The sequence below is a fragment of the Solanum dulcamara genome, chromosome 9, assembly GCF_947179165.1.
Source record: "Solanum dulcamara chromosome 9, daSolDulc1.2, whole genome shotgun sequence".
NCBI lineage: Eukaryota > Viridiplantae > Streptophyta > Magnoliopsida > Solanales > Solanaceae > Solanum > Solanum dulcamara.
The window spans coordinates 55,592,751-55,610,587 of NC_077245.1; the positions used below are offsets into that span (position 1 = coordinate 55,592,751).

The 17,837-nt window shown below is 39.5% G+C and overlaps 1 protein-coding gene across 2 annotated transcripts in view; it reads right to left on the bottom strand.

The window, feature by feature from the left end:
- Positions 1-9,826: 9,826 nt before the first annotated feature.
- Positions 9,827-17,837, bottom strand: part of LOC129904114 (chromatin structure-remodeling complex protein SYD) — a 54,929-nt gene continuing 46,918 nt past the window's right edge. The window contains exons 30-36 of one of the 2 annotated variants that reach the window (XM_055979645.1): positions 17,281-17,338; positions 16,924-17,148; positions 14,733-16,802; positions 13,051-14,650; positions 11,326-12,927; positions 11,062-11,223; positions 9,827-10,144 (exon numbers count right to left, since the gene is read on the bottom strand). In XM_055979645.1, coding sequence (XP_055835620.1) covers positions 11,114-11,223; positions 11,326-12,927; positions 13,051-14,650; positions 14,733-16,802; positions 16,924-17,148; positions 17,281-17,338 — 5,665 coding nt within the window. In that variant the 3' untranslated portion in view covers positions 9,827-10,144; positions 11,062-11,113. Of the gene's footprint in view, positions 10,149-11,061; positions 11,224-11,325; positions 12,928-13,050; positions 14,651-14,732; positions 16,803-16,923; positions 17,149-17,280; positions 17,339-17,837 lie in introns of both variants that reach the window. The other variant, XM_055979644.1, reaches the window with a different exon arrangement.

Below are 17,837 nucleotides of genomic sequence, written 5' to 3' on the forward strand. Positions count from 1 at the left end.
TTTTTTGTATTATAAAATATATTATTTCAACCTATAAAAAATGAACCAAACCGATAAAACTGACAAAATCGATAAAACCAAAATCGATAGAATTTATACTATAATGGTTTGGTTTGGTTTGAATATTAAAAAAATTACCTTAATTGGTTTGGTTTAGTTTTAGCCAAAAATCAAGTCAAACCAGACCATGAACACCCCTTCTCTCTCAGTCTGAAGAGAAACCTTGTTCCCCTACACTTGAACTCACTCCCTCACCATCTTATTCTCTATTGGCCTCTATTCATTCAGAGGCTCAATCCTCTCTAAAATTGATTTCTCCAAAATCTTTAATAGAGTCAGTAGTTCCTAACCCTCCACCTAGTTTGACTATGTCTATGATGCCAAAACACTTGTTCAAAGGGGACCCACGGTTAAACCCTACTGAACGTGAGGCAAGGTCTTCCACAAAAATAGTAGTTCCCTTACCAGGACCAACCTATGTTGGCACACCTATTACTTTGCTTCCACTTGTGGAAGATTATGATGAGGTAGATGATGAGTGCTCTTTGGTATGGAAATGAGCAAACAAGAGAAAGCAGATTGTTGAATCAACTCTTAAAGTGGTCAAGTTTTGTGTGACCCATGGTTTCAGATTTTTTTGGGGGGGGATGAGATAAAATTGAACAAGTCTGCAATAGATCAAAAAAGAAGATAGCGACAAAGTACAGTTGTGGAAGAAGAGGAAATTCCTCCAGAAAAATTAATTGCAGTAATTGGAAAAGGAGGATGAAGTAGAAACAGATTCAGATGATGTGGCTACTGTAGTGGAAAATCCAAAAAGGATGTTGAATCTGTAAAACATGCAAAAGCAAAGTATGTGCACAAGGAAGGAGGGAAGAAGAGGACCACTACTGCAAAACGAAAAAGGGTAGATGTGCCTCAAGAACCAAGTCCAGCGTTTTTGAGGGACCAGGTTCTTCAACCAAGAAAAGAGAAGTTGAATAGTTTGAAAAACTATTGACAAGGGCAGAAAGGGTGTCATGCCCCGAGCCTACACCCTGGATGTGACCGACACTTGGAAACCATTGTTGTTCCCAAGAAAACCCTTTAGCCTGGTTAACTTACTCCAGCGAAAGAATAAACTCATGAAAATAGAAGCTCAAGTGGGAATTTATAAAACATCTTCATCAGTCTTTAAATATGAAATTAAAGTATTCAAATGTAAAGTATAACTCAACAACATTACTCAAATAATGAAATAATATTTTAAAAAAAACTTTGAACGATTCATAATGAATCCACTCAATTCAGTCTATGAAGCCTTAAAATAAAGGAAGTTGATAAAGAAGGAGCTCCTCTACATGCATAGAGTTCTTGTCAAAAGCTCAAGAAGATAGATCCTCAATGGTGCACCTATTGATGATCTCTAACACCTGTATTTACATCATAAAATGATGCAGGTCGAATGATGTCAGTACATAAAATGTACGGTATGTAAAATGATCGAAAGGAAACTTACTTAACTCAAGAAGCTCAAACATGATAAAGCATGCAATATAATAAAGGACAATGCTTTACAAGACATGATACAATGAATGTAAGTCAGTACGTAAAAATAGGATACTTTATTTCTTGGGGGGTGTCTCTAACAGATAACAATCACTTATGAGCTAGTGACAATACAACAATGCACTGTCATTGCCACAGCCGTCCAATACCTTACCAGGATAAATAATGTCACATCTCCAGATCCTTATATAAAAGTCCTTTTTTGGGACTATAAGGAATCGCCCGAATGAACGGCACAATCCTATCCCACGCTGGCTACGTAGTTTATGAGGATTGAGTCATCTAAACTCTTGCCCAAGTCGGTGCTGAATACTACTCCCAAAATACTCATCTTTTACTCACATACATCAAGTGAGTGAAATACTCAAAATATATCTCATCTAGTCTCATTGGACTTTTACATAAATTTACATCAACTCTTCTTAACTCATCTCTTCTCTTAAAGGTAGGTAACATCTCATCTAAATAATGTATTTTAAAGCATACATTAACTTTTCAATTCAATTCTCAAAATAGTTATTTAAAATGTATTAATACTCATACTTGAAAATAGGCGTCAAGGGACTTCTTCAACTTAACTCTTTCTCAATTAAACAATAACAATAATCATTATTTTAACATCAATAATGCAAAGACATATTTAATGCAAAACTCAACTAGGGTGTCACGACCCAACCTCGTAGGTCGCGACTGGGGTTCGACCTGGACCCCCCGTACACATATCTATCAGTTGTGGTCACATTGAACTATAAATAAAATAATATCATGTAACAGAGCCCCACTGGGCGATAACATTTACATATACCTGTAGCCCTTTTTGTTTGTATCACAACATGATAGGGCATGCAAGCCGACAAGGCTGCCATAACATAACAACATGTACAATATATCATATAGACCCAGCTGAACCAAACTGACATATACAACCCACATATACATGTCTGCAGACCTCTAAACATATAAATGACAACATATGGCGGGACATGGCCCCCGCCGTACCCTTGAATGGATGAAATAATTTTTATACATCCGTGGACAGTATCAAAAACTAGGCCCCGATACAATGGAGCCTCTTCCAACTGAGCTGCATGGAATCCTAAGCTAACGGACTCCCAAAATCTGTATCTATACCTGCGGGCATGAATGCAGCCCCCCGAGAAAGGGGGTCAATACGATATATGTACTGGGTATGTAAAACATAATATAATACAACTGAAAGCATATCTAAGATAGAGAAACAGGGGATAAGATATCAATTCAGAAACCTGTACCTGTACTTTGTGAATTACAAAAACATGCATGTTCGAGTCATATCATATAGCTGGCCCTTGCGGGGGTCCGGTGAATCACCTCTGTAAAACCATCATGGCCCTAGTGCCATCACCACCTTATTACAACACATCATCATATATCTATACATGTATCCTGGCCCTCTATTGAGGGACTCAGGGAATAATGCAGTGAATTGTGCACGAGAACATATCCTGGCCCGGGACTCAGGGAAAGAAGTGTTACAATATACACGAGTAGAGTAGTGAGTAACTATATACAATTTAAATCATTATCAGAGACTCGACAGAATAAGAAAGTTAAGCTTTTATTTGAGAACCCGAGTAACGGTGTAGTCATCTCGAGTGTCCTTTAAATGCCCTTATAGGTTGTCTCAAAAGTAATCTCGAAGGCCCTGGACATGTATTAACATAGGGCCAAATCATTTATGGAATCAGAAACACTTATTACCTTATAGTCCTTAGGTTGTAGAGCCTGTACATTTGTTACCTCTTTAACGTATAAAAGTTTCCAGGGAAAGTAGTTCAACTACTATAGGAGTTTAATATTCAGAAGTAATTAAGAGATGTTTAAGAATGGAGTCACCTCGGAGTTCAGATCAGATTCAACTTACAACTAAGACAAGGACATGCCCCACAAGAAGAAAGAGAATAAGCTCTATATAGTCTGTACTTTCCTTCAGGTGATCTTCATATACATATTTCATACCCGGCCCTTCACGGGGATCGGTGAACCACTATGGCATTGTAACCTCATTTTCGTATCAAATACATCTTAATGAAAATGAGATATAGCTTCCCATACATTACATTCTGACACATAGAAGCCCTACTAGGCAATACTTAATCTTCACAGGAACTCTAATACTGAACAGTGGATAGGGGTTATGAGGCATACTCGGAATTCTGGGAATGGAATTATCCCCGCACTTCATATACAATTCACTTAAGGCTAAACATTGCCAAAAGGAAAGAAAGATAGTTGTACGAACTTATACCAAAACATGCCAAGAGAAAGCTTTACATACCTTGTCTGAATTATTCCTTATCCTGCTTGGCTCGCCGTCCCTTGAACCTATTCAATATGAAAGTAGTATGAATATCAACGCCTTTTACTTTCTAGCACCCTAGTTTACATCTTAGTATTAATGGAATCTATTTCCTTAGTCGTTTCCCCGACTAGTTCTGTTATTCGCTAAGGCGTCGACAAAAATTGGGCAGCACCTCCCCTATAATGTGACCTATCCAAATTTTCAATTAGGTCCCTAAGAACTACAGCCAACCAACAACAACAACCTGCATCAATTTGGACCAACAATATACAACATAAACTCCAAACGACTTATTCAAAAATACGGTAGCACAATAGGGCGTTTAGCCTTTATTTTGTAACGCCTTTCATTATACGCAATGAGGGGTCGTGTGGATTCAACAAGAATCACCCTAAACCACATTAGAACATATTTAGGCCCTTCAACAACACATCAAACCCCTGCAGAAGCACCTCACACGAACAACACTGTCCTTCGACGACAATTTAACTATAGCGATTCCAATTTAGTTTATTTCGAACGTCAAGCATTTCTATGACATTCTTAAACTTCCAGCAGCATACAAGGGGTGTAATACACCATATAACAATACCATAAACTCCAATTTAAAAGGAAAGGTCTTACCTTATGTTAAACTTGTCAAACTCGCCAAAACTATCCAAAATGTGAAATCTGGACAGCCCACTGTCTTATATTGTCGCTTAGTTTCGGAGGGGTAATTGAGGGAAATAGGATTTGTGTCCTCAATGAAAGTTATATACATGTGTATCAAGGTCGCAAACAATTTTGAATTACCCCTACAACAATTTTGTACGAAAATATATAACCGAAACACCAACAGCAGTCCGTGTAAGATTTCCAAAACCAAAATCTGGGCAGTACCTCCTCTACACTTCATCACCCTTTTTTGAGCTGATAAAAGTAAAACTGGATTTTGGAGTCTAAATGAAAGTTATATAACTATGAAATACCTTTCCAAAACATATTGAATAACCCGAAACAAAGCTATATACAAGAAGTTATACTAATATTACTAATCACTGTCCCTTCCAAAAACGGGTTTGTTAACTAGCGTTTTCTCTTTAAGTTTCTCTTAGTTTTCCAAGTGTAGAACTGAAAATATAGTTCCGTAAGCATCGTAATATACATATATACACATCCACGTATTTTAGGAACGTCGTATATAATTAATTCACGGAGAGAAAATTGAGAAACTTACCTTTAAACTTCAAATGCCATGGCTGCCTCCCTATCTCTCTTTCTCACGTTTTTTTTCTATGTTGGCTGATGTTCTTTTGATGAACAACTGAAGTATATGATATATATCAACATGTATATGTGGAATTAGGGTGTGACACATGTCATCCCCAAGAGGTGACACATGTCCAACCCCTATTGGGCCACCGCACCTACATGTTCAAGGAGGGGCTACCACGTGGCAGTGGGGCCCACCTCCCCCAAGCAGGTGGGTCACCTACTTGACCCCAAGAAGATGGGTCACCTGCCTGCTTAGGTGCTGCCACGTGTCACCCTCCCATTGGCTGCCCTGTGAAATTTTTTTCTTTTCCTCGTGGGTTCATAATCTCGTCTCACTTTAAGAGCCTATGAAATCCTTGCTACGCAAGCTTGGTATGTAATCAAGTAACTCACGTATGTACGACTTCTAACTTAGTAGTTTACGTAGATAAGTCGAGTCCTACGACTCGTTACTTGGCCTCCAACTCCTTCCGACTTCTCTTGACCCTATTTCCAATTTTCCCTACCACGGGGTGTCCCATTCTCCCTTCCTTAGAGCCGTTTGATAGTGTCGTAGCGTATCTGGCTCACATGATAATGTCCGAGGAACTTATGAGACATTCCGAGTTTAAAAAGGGTGGGGTGTAACATAGGGTTCATTTGAATACAAGCATGAACAAATGTCTCAAGGATTCAACTCATTTATATATGTACACACAATAACTCAATAGAATTTATACAGATAACTCTAGAATTCACTATAATGGAATTGGAAACTCTGACTCATAACTCAATTTGACTTTATGAACATGTAGGGAATGAGGACGAACTTAGTCCAACGTTCTAATAGTCTTACATAGGGGTGTTCAAAATCAAACCATAACCGATAAGCCAACCGTAAAATTGGCTTATTGGCTATTGGTATTGGATTATCGAATAAACGGTTGGGGAAAAAATTAAAATTTTATAATTAATGGGTTATTGGTATGGAGACGGATTATTAAATTTTCTTATCGGATAAGCTGTTAACCCGTTAAGAATTACCAGATATTTACACTTCTTTTTTAGTCTGTAGCTAATTGACATGAGTCCTTTGCTCTAGTTGTGTGCAATTCTATGAAAATATGAGTCACCAAGTTGAAGTCAATGTATCCTTGATTTTTGCTTATATGGTATTTCTTCTCTTCAATCAACTCCATCTTTTCAATTTCAACTTAAGTTCTTTCTCATTGTCAAATAGTCTACGAACTTCTTATAGGTTATCTGATACACTATTCGATAATTGGTAATTCATTATCGAATCAACCGATATCTTATAGGTTGGATAGTGGATTAGTAAATTTAAAAACCGATATTTGATAGGCCAAATCGTTAAGCGAAATTATCCGCCTGATCCGCCCGATAAGCAGTCCTATTCTTACATACCTGGAACGACGATTAACTAAGCAACAATTGAAGACTTGGCTTAAAACCCTTGAACCCTAGCTCTTCTCCTTCTTCTCTAATGCGTTCTCTCAAGTGTTAATGAGAAAAAAAGACTCATTGTACTGATAAATGCTAAATTTAGTCACAAAATGGATTGGGTTAAGTTTGGTAAAGCTAAAAAAAGATCAGAATGTCCCTCATTAAAATGGATTAGACCGTCTACGAGCTCCTTCCTACGGACCATAGGAGTTCCTATCAACCATTCGATCCTCCTAGTAGGACTTGGGGTCCAAATCATGGGCTTAATGCAAATTGCATAAGGGGTCTACAACCACCCTTCTATGGGTCATAGGCCTAGGGACAGTGCTCCTAGGGATCCAGGCACTTGCCTGAATTTTTGATGTTAGACATACGGGCCCATTCCAACGGGCCGTAGGACTGTCTATGTACCGTCCTGCTAATTCGTAGGAAAAGTCCTGCACACAAGAAATGCTGAGTATGTAAGCCTTACCCACGAGCCTCCTACGGTCTATAAGAACTCCTATGAGCCGTAGAAGCTCATTTTAGGGAGGGTTGAAGAAACTCAAATATTTCTTAAGTGTTGGGGTGGCCTACGAATGGCCACCTACGACTCGTAAGGTGTATTACAAATTGTAGGTACCATTCGTGGGCACTGGAAAGTCTACTCTTTTTACTGTTTCTCATATTTTCTCTTGGTTCTCGAACTTGATCTAGGTTATAATAACATGGGGTATTACAGAGGGTCAGCATTTTGAAGACCCCGAAAGTGTTGAATGGCAGGGTGTTTGACCCTGAGATTCTTGATAAACTAGGAATGAGGGACCTGGTTGACTCTGTGATAATTCAAGACTGACTTCATTTATTTGAATAGCCAGTTCAACATTGCATGAAAGAGAGGTGCAAGAATTCTATTATGGTATAAAATTCTCAAAAAATAGGTTGAGCTTCGACAACAGTTCAAGATATCAAAATCTACATGGATGAAGAGAAACTGGGTGAAATTCTAGGGGTACTAAGAAAGGGGATCAGGTCGGTTGAAAGGTCCTCTCTGTCACCTCAATTTATTAAGAAAATTGGGAAGGTGTCTGGTCTAAACTATTCTGGGTATTGAGGAAATTCCTGAAGGGGGAATTTTAGTTGTTGTTCAAATTCATAAAAAGGTTCTATTATCGTGCTAAAAAAATGTGTAGTCATATCAGCTACAAACATGTTCATGATGGAGGCTCTGAGCAAACTAGAGGCAGTAAATCTTCTAAGACTTATGCTTGAGCATATTTACAAGATCATGACTGTCAGGGACAGACGAAATGGGTTGATATATGTCTATCTCCTAAATAAAGTATTTTCCCATTACAAGATCAAATTTGGTAAAGGAGTAGCAGGGACAATGAAACAGTCTTTCTCATTAACCGCTCTCATTGAATATGAGTGTACTGAAGAAAGGGTGAGAAATAAGGCAAAGTCCCAAGTGTCAGACCTTCTCAAACAACAAGAAAAGCTGAAGGCGAATCTGGAAGATGATTGTTGCAATGGCACAACACGACGCTGAAATAGCTTGATTGAAGGCCACTTTGCAGCAAGGCTCGGCTCAAAGATCTAGTACTGATGAGGCTCTTCAGAAGAAGAATGTTGATTTGAAGGCACAAGTTGCTGCCTTAAGTGCTGAAAATAAGAATCTAAATGGTAAAGTCAAGGACCTGACCAAACAATTGTTTAGTGCTCATGCGGTTAAAAATGGGTGCATAACCCCAGTATTCCAACCCTTAGCCCCTCAGCTTCCTTCTTCCTAAGTCCTCTTGTGTCCCTGTTCCCCCTTACTACTATCGTGTACTTTTCCTTGATTCTCTATTGGTAGTGCTTGCATTGGTTTTTTTTTTGTATTTGTAATTATACAGTATTTTTCATGCACATCTTTCTCATTTCTTTTTTTTGAGTTTTGATGAATTAATAAACTATAGAACAAAGAGACCTGGTATGTAGAGTTCGGCTTACAAAACATGTCAACTGTGTGAAGTTGTAAAGCTGCAAAAACTGTCGTGATGGGTGGGGGCTGTAGTAGAGGCGCAAAAAAGAACGTAGTCCTCGGCCAATGGCATGCTACTGGGTTGTTTGTCTCTCTTATACAACAAACACATTGACAAAATGAGACGTAGTTTTTGCAATAAAAAGGTTCACAAGCAAAATTTATTTTGAAGGAAGAATGTTGCTCATACTTCAACAAAGGACCTGATCAAGTGAGGCGCTTTTCTCATGCGATGTCATTGTATATTTATTCTGGCTTGTGATGGTGCTCCGATGGCGCAGTAGCGCTAACCATTATTTTCCTTCAACTTGATTGCACTTGCAACAAAAAATAAAATTCTTTCATTGTCCAAATCTGATTTTTATAGCCCAAAAACCATCCAATCCTCTCGAATCTCAACCCAAATCGTTTTTAATGTGAAAGAACACAAAAACATAATGATCGTGTTTGGTACAAAGAAAAATATTTTCTAGAAAAATCAATGCTTATTTATTTTCTTGTATTTGATATGCAAGAAAAAAATATTATTATAAAATTATCCAAACCCCGCACATAGCGAGAGCTTTAGTGCACTGGACTGTCCTTTTTTATTTATTTATACATAATCTAAAAAAATACTATGGGAGATGGGATGAGATGAAGAGAGGTGTTGGTTGGGGGGGTGGGGAATAAAGGGTGGGGGTGAGTAACACATTCAATATGAAATTTTACTTCTTGTACTTATTTTCACTACTTTTATTAGGGACACATTGTTCTCTCTTTTTAGAAAATTGTTTTCTTAAAGAAGATATTTTTCAAAAAAAATTTGACCAACCAAAGAATTGAAAAATTATTTTGCCATAAATTGGTTACCTCCCTACCGAACACACCCAAAAAAACATTGATAATATTAGTATAGTTTAACTAAAACAAATTTTATTTCAAAACATTGCTATTTTACGAAAGATTTACATTGTATAGTCACCCGCAAAAATAATAACCAAGAAATGATTTTTTTACACTAATTGTAGAATACATATTCTATACATTATATGTGCTTTCTATATATTGGGTTCGATTGTAATTATTTTTAACCAAGCAAACAGATGAGTAAAATGTCTCAAGTATTAGTGTTATTGTTTCTTTTACTCTGTAAATGAACCCAGGCTGTTTATTTGATCAGTTTCGTTGGCCTATTGAGAGAGAGAGAGAGAGAGAGAGAGAGAGAGAGAGAGAGAGAGAGAGAGAGAGAGAGAGAGAGAGTAACTACATTACAATTTACAACAAATTCGGTGTCCCAACCAGTTTCCTTACTACATAAATCAAAGAGTTTTGCCTAAGCCATCCACTGTGAAGATGCAGATTTCCATAATGCTATGGACATGCTAAATCTAGCTCATCCATCACCTAGGGTTCTTGTTGACAACAAAGATTAATGCACAACTTATGCTGGGAGATCCGAATGAAATCCTTAAGATCCTTGAGTAAATATTTGCTATTTTATAAGATTTGTCAAAATGTAACCTCTTCACAAGTGCATTTTAAATAAGATGCATGATTCCACCTACTGCCTGCCTGCGCAAAAAAGCGAGAAATAAGTAAATTTCAAATATAAGAGATAACAAAGACCTCGGCTAGTGTTCAAAATGGTAAAACAATGTAAGGGACACGGGCGTGGTAGCTTAGTGCTAAGAACTCGAGTTCCCATTCATATGGTCTCAATCCGAGTCAGAAAATGGAGCAAAGTGGAAATGGTCACTGCTTAACTCCAGGGTAAAGTCTGGGGCTTGAAGTTTACTATATCATAAAAAAAGAGGTAGAACTTATTTGATAGGATGTCCCCAGGGAGATGAAGAGCCAAAGACCATATTTAAAAAAAGAGATTAGCAGCAGGAAGCCTAAAGAGCTCAGAGTAAGATCCCAACAATGTCAAGAAAACATTTTAAAGCACTATTTGTTGATGTTACTGAACTTGGTGAAAAATCACTTGCCATGACTATTTGACTATTTCCACTGCAGACGCAAAGATTATAAACAGCCGAAGAATTAAGAAAACAAAAGCAAAGTAGAACCCTTGAGACAATATCAAAATCCTACACAGCAAAGGGAAATGAGCCAAGAAAGGAATGACAATTGGCAAACAAATGACATGATTCTGCATAAGAGATAATTCAGCCTATCAACTGTTTCCATACAATATACCATGCAGAAAAGTAAGTTACAGTAAGGAATTGTAACATATGAAAATGGATATTAAAGTAAGAACCTTCTAGTAAATGGGTAACAAGATACCTAAATGATTCAGCATATAAACCCTTTTCACGAATAATATGTAATCCAAGCAGATAGTAATCAATAACAGCAATAAAAGGAATATTTATCTACTCTAAATTAAATACCAATTTACATAATAAAAAAAACCGGGACACATGGTCAAAGTTATCCAAGTTCTGAAATATCATTATAAAAAGCAAGAACAGCACATTACCTGAAATATAAGAGAAACGCCAGATTAAGCATCAGAAATTGCAGTGGCCAGTTTAATCATCACCAGCCCCTGTAGTAGATGATAATTCTTGATCACCATACTCTCTAGCAGTTGGCACATCGTCATCTCCATCTGGCTTGATACTGGAGATCTCTTCTTTTCCTGAAGCAGGAAGAAAAACTATTAATTTGGACGAGAAAAAATTTGAAGTGCTACCACCAGAATTTGGTGATGCGCAGTTAAAAACTTCAGATTTGAACATACCTGAAAATACTTCCTTGGTCAGAACTGTCTTGGAGTCCCTCTCAGCAACCAATTGTGATTCTGTCCCATTATCAGCAGCTCTTGCACCTGGACTACATTTACGCTCTTCATTCTCGGGACTAGAAACATTTTTACTTGCAGCAGACTTCTCCTTTTTTTGTCCTTCAACTGCCAAGTCTCTGCCAGAACAACCAGGCAAATCTCTGAATGGAGTTTCAACTTCAACTGGAGCTACCTCATTGTCAGTCATTTCCAGCTCCTCACATATCATATGCGTTTTCACTTCAATTGTAGATTGACTGGTTTTAGGTTCTTTGAGTTCAGAATCAGAAATTTCATCGGTTACATCAGATTCTTTCTTCCCTTCTTCAACAGCAACATCTATCAATGAAAAATTTTCAGACTTCCCTACTGCAGCATTCTGGGCGGTAACATCCCCTATAGCAACCTCCACATGAATTTCCATGCTTTTTTTGGAAACCAAATGAGACTCCACTGCTATTTCACAAGTTCCATCTGCTGCTATCGGTTGAGATTCATTAAGTTCATTATTTGAAGTTGAAAAATCTTCAGTTGCATCAGATGTTTGGTTCTTTGATCCTTGATGTGCAGGATCTCGAATACTCAAATTCTCAGAGACAGCTGGTTGGGGCTCAACAGCTGTAGCATCAGGTAAAGTATTCTCCTTATTCATTGTCTCTGAGTCTTGTTCCGCGACCAACTGTAACTCTGTCCCAATTTGATATGTTCCACTAGGTTGAGCTTCATTTAGCTCAGAATTTGATTTTGAAGCATCTCTAGTGGCAACAAATCCTTTGTTACATTGTATTTCAATTGCATGGTCTAGGACATGCAAATGCTCAGACCCTTCTATCAAAAGTTCAGCAGCTGTTACCTCCGCTGATGCTACTGACTTGTTATACATCCTTCCTATATTTTCTACAACAGAAGATTGTGATTCCACCTCATTTTTTGATGTTGAAGTATCTCCAGCGGCATCAGTTTCCTTAGTCTCTTGTCCTTCAACAGTAAGATCTCGGATTACCATATCCTCGGACTTTTCTGCCACCTGACCTGAATCTACTGAGCCATCATTTATCTTCCCTGTGTTTTCCTTGGCAACCAACTCCAGATCTGCCACCTTTTTAGATGTTCCAGCAATTGTGCAGGATAGATGTTTATTTAATTCACCATTTAAAACATCAACATTATCTTCAACTCTTTTGCTCTCATGTGTCTCAACAGACAAATCATCATGACACTGACCGTCAGCATTCTCTGTTTGCCGCAGTACAATATCAACTTCATCTGAAGCAGACTCCTCACAAATGTTAGTTCTCATGTCTTCCACCACAACCTGTTTTAATTCTGGGTGATTCTCAGATGACCCGTCAGTTGGACAGAGTTGAGACACATTAGTTTCAGAATTAGAAAGATCATCCTTTACATCAAAACTCAAGTTACCCTGTAATTCAGCTATGTAATTCGTGTCATGACAGCTGGCAAAAGTTGCTGTTAGAGCCTCAACAGCTTCAGCATTTGAAGCCAGCTTAGGTGAAAGGGATTCCTTCTCGGCACCAGATTCTGTGCTGGGAGAAGTCTCTACAAAATTAACATGTGTCATGTCAGATTCACAAACCTCACGTGTGACAGAACAGCTTTGCTTCTGTTTTTCAAACTCTTTATCAGATTCATTATCTAAACTAGATAAAGAATAGTCCTTACTGGAAATACTGGGGTCCAAGTTAGCTTCAGCTATTGCTTGTCGTTCAGGTTCACTTTGAGATGTTCCAACAGTGAAACTGGGCTGGGACTCATTTCTAGGACCTGGTGCAACCTCACTTACATCAGAATCTTTAATTTCGGGACTCTGTGCTGCAAGATCACTTCTACATTCTTCTGTTAGGGATGCAGCAACATTAACTTGCTTTTCAAAAGTTCTTTGAGATGTTCCAACAGTGAAACTGGATTGGGACTCATTTCTTGGGCATGGTGCAACCTCACTTACATCAGTTTCTTTCATTTCTGGACCGTGTGCTGCAAGATCACTTCCACATTCTTCTGTTAGGGATTCAGCAACATTAACTTGCTTCTCAAAAGTTTCTGGAATCCTATATTTTTCTTTCTCCACCCTACTTAAATCTTTAGTTGTCTTCAATGACACGTTAACTGATAACTTATCTTGTTCACAAACCTCGGCCATTGCACCTTTATCTGAATGTGTTCCTTCTGCTGCTACTTCAAATTTGTCCTTGGCTGGTTTATAAGATCCGCATACTGGATGTTCATCCACTAAAGATTCTGCCTCGGTAGATGGAGAAGCAAATGACGTGATTCCCTTCATTTTCTGATTGTCAGTCCCCACAGCAGGTGAAACAACAGTCTCCTCCATGGTCTCTCCGGTTTCCTGTTCTTTTCCAAGCCTGTCACCAGCAAGCTGCTCAATGCTGCCTGCCTCAGCTTTAGAAACAAATGATTTATCCAGAGGAAGATCCACAGTCTGTAACTGTTCAACATCAGCTTTTGTGGACACACTCTCAGACAGGCTTTGAGTTGATCCCAAATTAAAACCTACTTTCCCGTAGCCTTCAGAACCCAGATATACCTCTGCCTTAACGCTTGGATGGGGAACTAACTCAGAACTTGTGGGAAGGACTCCTTTTAAACTGCTGCTAGCTTTCCCTTCTGCATCCCCACTCTTGTTCAGATCATCAGATGATGTAAGCTCCAAAGCTCCAATAGGAACTTCCATGTTTGACCCATCTGTAGAATTAGTTTCAGTCTTTTCAGCACCTTCACCCTTAGAATCACCTTCACTCTTTTCAACCGGACAACCAGTAACCGGAGCCACTGATCCTGAAGAGGCAAGACTAACATGGGGTTGAGATGCATCTGTTTGGATAGCATCACACTGTGGCTGAACTTCATTACTCACTATATCTTCAGGCATCTTCCCAATTGAGTGAACTGAAGGCGTCTGAGATGAAGCTGACTGAACCTTCATTGTTTGTTGATCCTCACTGAGAACTTCCTTTGTCGTGGAAACTTCACTGCCTATATCTTCAGGCATTTTCCCAACAGAGTGAACTGAAGGCGTCTGAGATGCAGCTGACTGAACCTTCATTGTTTGTTGATCCTCACTAAGAACTTCCTTTGTCGTGGCAACTTCACAGCTAGCGACATCGCCACTGGCTTGTGATGCGTCGGATTTGATAGCATTTCTATGTAGCTTAACTTCACAACACGCCATAGCTTGAGGGATTTGTCCTGTGCCAGGATTTGAAATCTTTTGAGATGCATCTGACTGGACAATAGCTGTTTGTTCCTGCACTTCCAGGAGAACCTAGTTAGTCATAGCAGTTTAATAGTTTATATTAGAGTATCAATCTATCAGCAGATATACCAACCTGGGAAGGAGAATCATCACAGTTGACCGTGTTAATCTGCGGCTCAACATGAGTACCAGAGCAACTTTGAGATGTAACAGATTGGACCACACTCTCCTTTTGCTGAGCATCATTGAGAACCTCTTCAGCAGTAGCAATGTCACCATTTAGATTATCACCCATTTGACTAGGAACCGGAATAGCATGGGATTGAGATTCATCTCTGTTGATTGCATTGTTATGTTGATTAACTTCACTAAAAACTATATTTTTAGGGATTTGTCCACCAGCAAAATCTGGAGTCTTTTGAGATGCAACCGATTGGTCTACTACTTGTTGAGTTTCATTCTCACGCTTGCTTCTTGTAGTGGGCTTCCTCCCAACGGATAACCTGGTTCTCTTTTGTGGGGGTTCAATTAATGTTAGATCTTGAGCACCTAACCCCTCAGTAATAGCTGCAGTGACCAAATCCTGTCTCTTCCCCCTGCGCCGTGGTGCCTCACTTTCAGTTTGAGGCTTGCGTCCTCGTCCTCTACCTGGCTTAGGTACAGTGGGAGGAGTACTATACTGTGAAACAGATGAAACCACAGGCAATGGTGGAACTAGATCAGAAGTATGAGCAGTTACTACACCAGATTCTTGTTGACAAATGCTCTTCAAGTTAGAAGAATCACATACAGAATCATGACCTGAAAGAGAAGAGCAAGACAATGTCCCCCTATCTGATCCATAATCTAATTTGCCTGTTGCATTAGATGCTAAAAGAATAGGAGCAAGTGAAGACACATTTGGACCCATACTGGAAGAGGCTGCAACAGCAGGAACAGGGCAAACTGAACTTAGTTCCACGCAAGGAGAAGATGATGCAGGAACAAGAGCAGGTAAAACTGAATTGGAGTCCTTTGAAGTTGATGAATGAAGAGGAATAGGTGAAATGGAACTCAGTTCCTTGCCAGCTGAAGGTGAACTATGAGGAACTACTGAAATTGTGTTCGCCTGCAGAGTAGCTTCGTTCTGGGCAGCAGAGAGGGAAAGATGGTCATCAGGATGGTTTCTTGAGGATGATTGAAGAACACCTGGAGGTGCAATTGAACTAGGGTCCTGACAGGCAGAAGATGATGGAATAACAGAAACAGGGGCTAATTCTTTGCTAGTGGAAGATGCTGCAAGAGGCACAACTGAATTCAGTTCCTTACTAGCATCTCTCGTGGAAGCAGGAGCATGACCAAGGGTTTTTGAACCCAAACCTGCCACCACCTGTGGCACCGGATCAGGCTTACCCACTGCAGGAGGTGTTGGGGGCATATGGTGACTAGAACAACTCATAACATTCACACCTTGAGCTGCAGAGACAGGCTCACTTACTGCTTGACTTGGAGGGGTGGGGAAAGCCTCTTCTGTAACATTCTGCTGTTTTCCTCTACGCCCTGGAGCTTCTCCTCCAGTTTGAGGCTTTCGACCTCGACCTCGACCTCGTCCCCTACCTCGTCCCCTACCCTGTCCACTTGTAGGAGGGCAAGGAGGACCAGACTGAGAAGCAACAGCAACAGAAGGTACAATTGACTGATGGCTGGGAGCAACACCAGTAACATTCTGTAGGATGGTTGTGCTGGTACTTTCTATGGAAGAAGCACAAGGAAAAGATACAGAAACAGGCCCAGAGGTTGCCTGACTGGTAGAAGTATTTTCTGCAATGGTATTGCTATCCACCTTTACACTAGCTGCAATTGCTGAAGTAATGACAGGGGACGGTGAAATTTCAGTCACTATTGCTGTCCTCCTTGGTCTTCCCCGGCCGCGTTTAGATGGCGGAGTCACAGTCACGGGGCTTTGTTGAACTATGGGCCCAACAAGTTGTTGGGGAAGTTCTTGCACAGGCTGTTGAGGAAGTTCTTGCACAGGCTGATGGAGAGGAGGCTTTGCTGGGGTTTGTATTTCACTAATGGCAACAACAGGGGCAGGACAAGTACCAGAGACTGGAGGGAAATTCTTTTCCTGAATTTCTTCCTTTAGACTAGGTGATCGAGGAGACTCAGCAAGGCACATTTTCTCAAATTCCTCTTCCGTCCATTGCTCTTCATATGAGCGAACCTAAGGAAGCACAAGAATTAAAATGAACAAACTAGTGGATAACAAATTATTTTACAGATATTATAAGCACTGAAAAAAGATATGGCTGCAAGTTCCTGCAGTCTCCAAAAGTATAACCAACCTCTCTTGCTCTTTTTCCACGTCCATAATGTTGGATATCAAGACCCCCAAGACTCTCACCTTTCCTTTTTAACCCAGGGCTAGGAGCCACAACTGGCTTATCAGATATTTTCATTGCTTCATAGAATGGTTTCAAGTCATCATCAGTGAGAAGCCGAGAGGGAAAAGGAGGAATGAGTTCTGAACTTTGTGTTTCACTTTCTGAGCATAACTTCTTCCAGATTTCCTGCATTACTATGCTTGAATTACTAAAATAATGATAAACTACTTAGGTGGTAACTGTTCAGCCGGATTAGCAGGATTCCGTTCAGAAAATGAGAGAATTAAATAGCCTGGGATAAAGTATTGACATGATTACCATCTCTTCTTCATGCCTTCTCCTGTCAACTGATTCAAATATATCAATCTCTGGCTCACTGCACGTACGGAGTAGATATATGATAGTTATGCGCTTGATGGCAAATCACCAAATAGTTCTTGTAAATTCATGTTAAATACATTAGAAACACAGCACTGGTGCTATAGAATAAAAATGAATTGATGACTAGCCTGTAACCTCCAGCCCTCAACAACAAAAGAAAAAGAAAAATTGGGGGGGGGGGGGGTACCAAAATGATAGTCAGCACTGAGCTTCAAATGCTGCTTTTCTGATTAATGAAATACTGGTACAAAAAGTGATGTGGCTTTGACATGCAGTTTCAGTACCATATTGCCTGGAGCTATGTTGCTCGGAATCTCCAAAAATGTTGCCACACCTGTGTCGGATCCTCCAAAAATGCCCTACTTTTGAAGGATCCGACACGGACCAGTCGGCACTTGAAGAGTCCGAGGAACATATGTGTGGAGTGAACTAGATAAAACCATAACACGGCGTGATTTGTTATTCTGATGTAAGAAATGTCATGTTGCACAAGT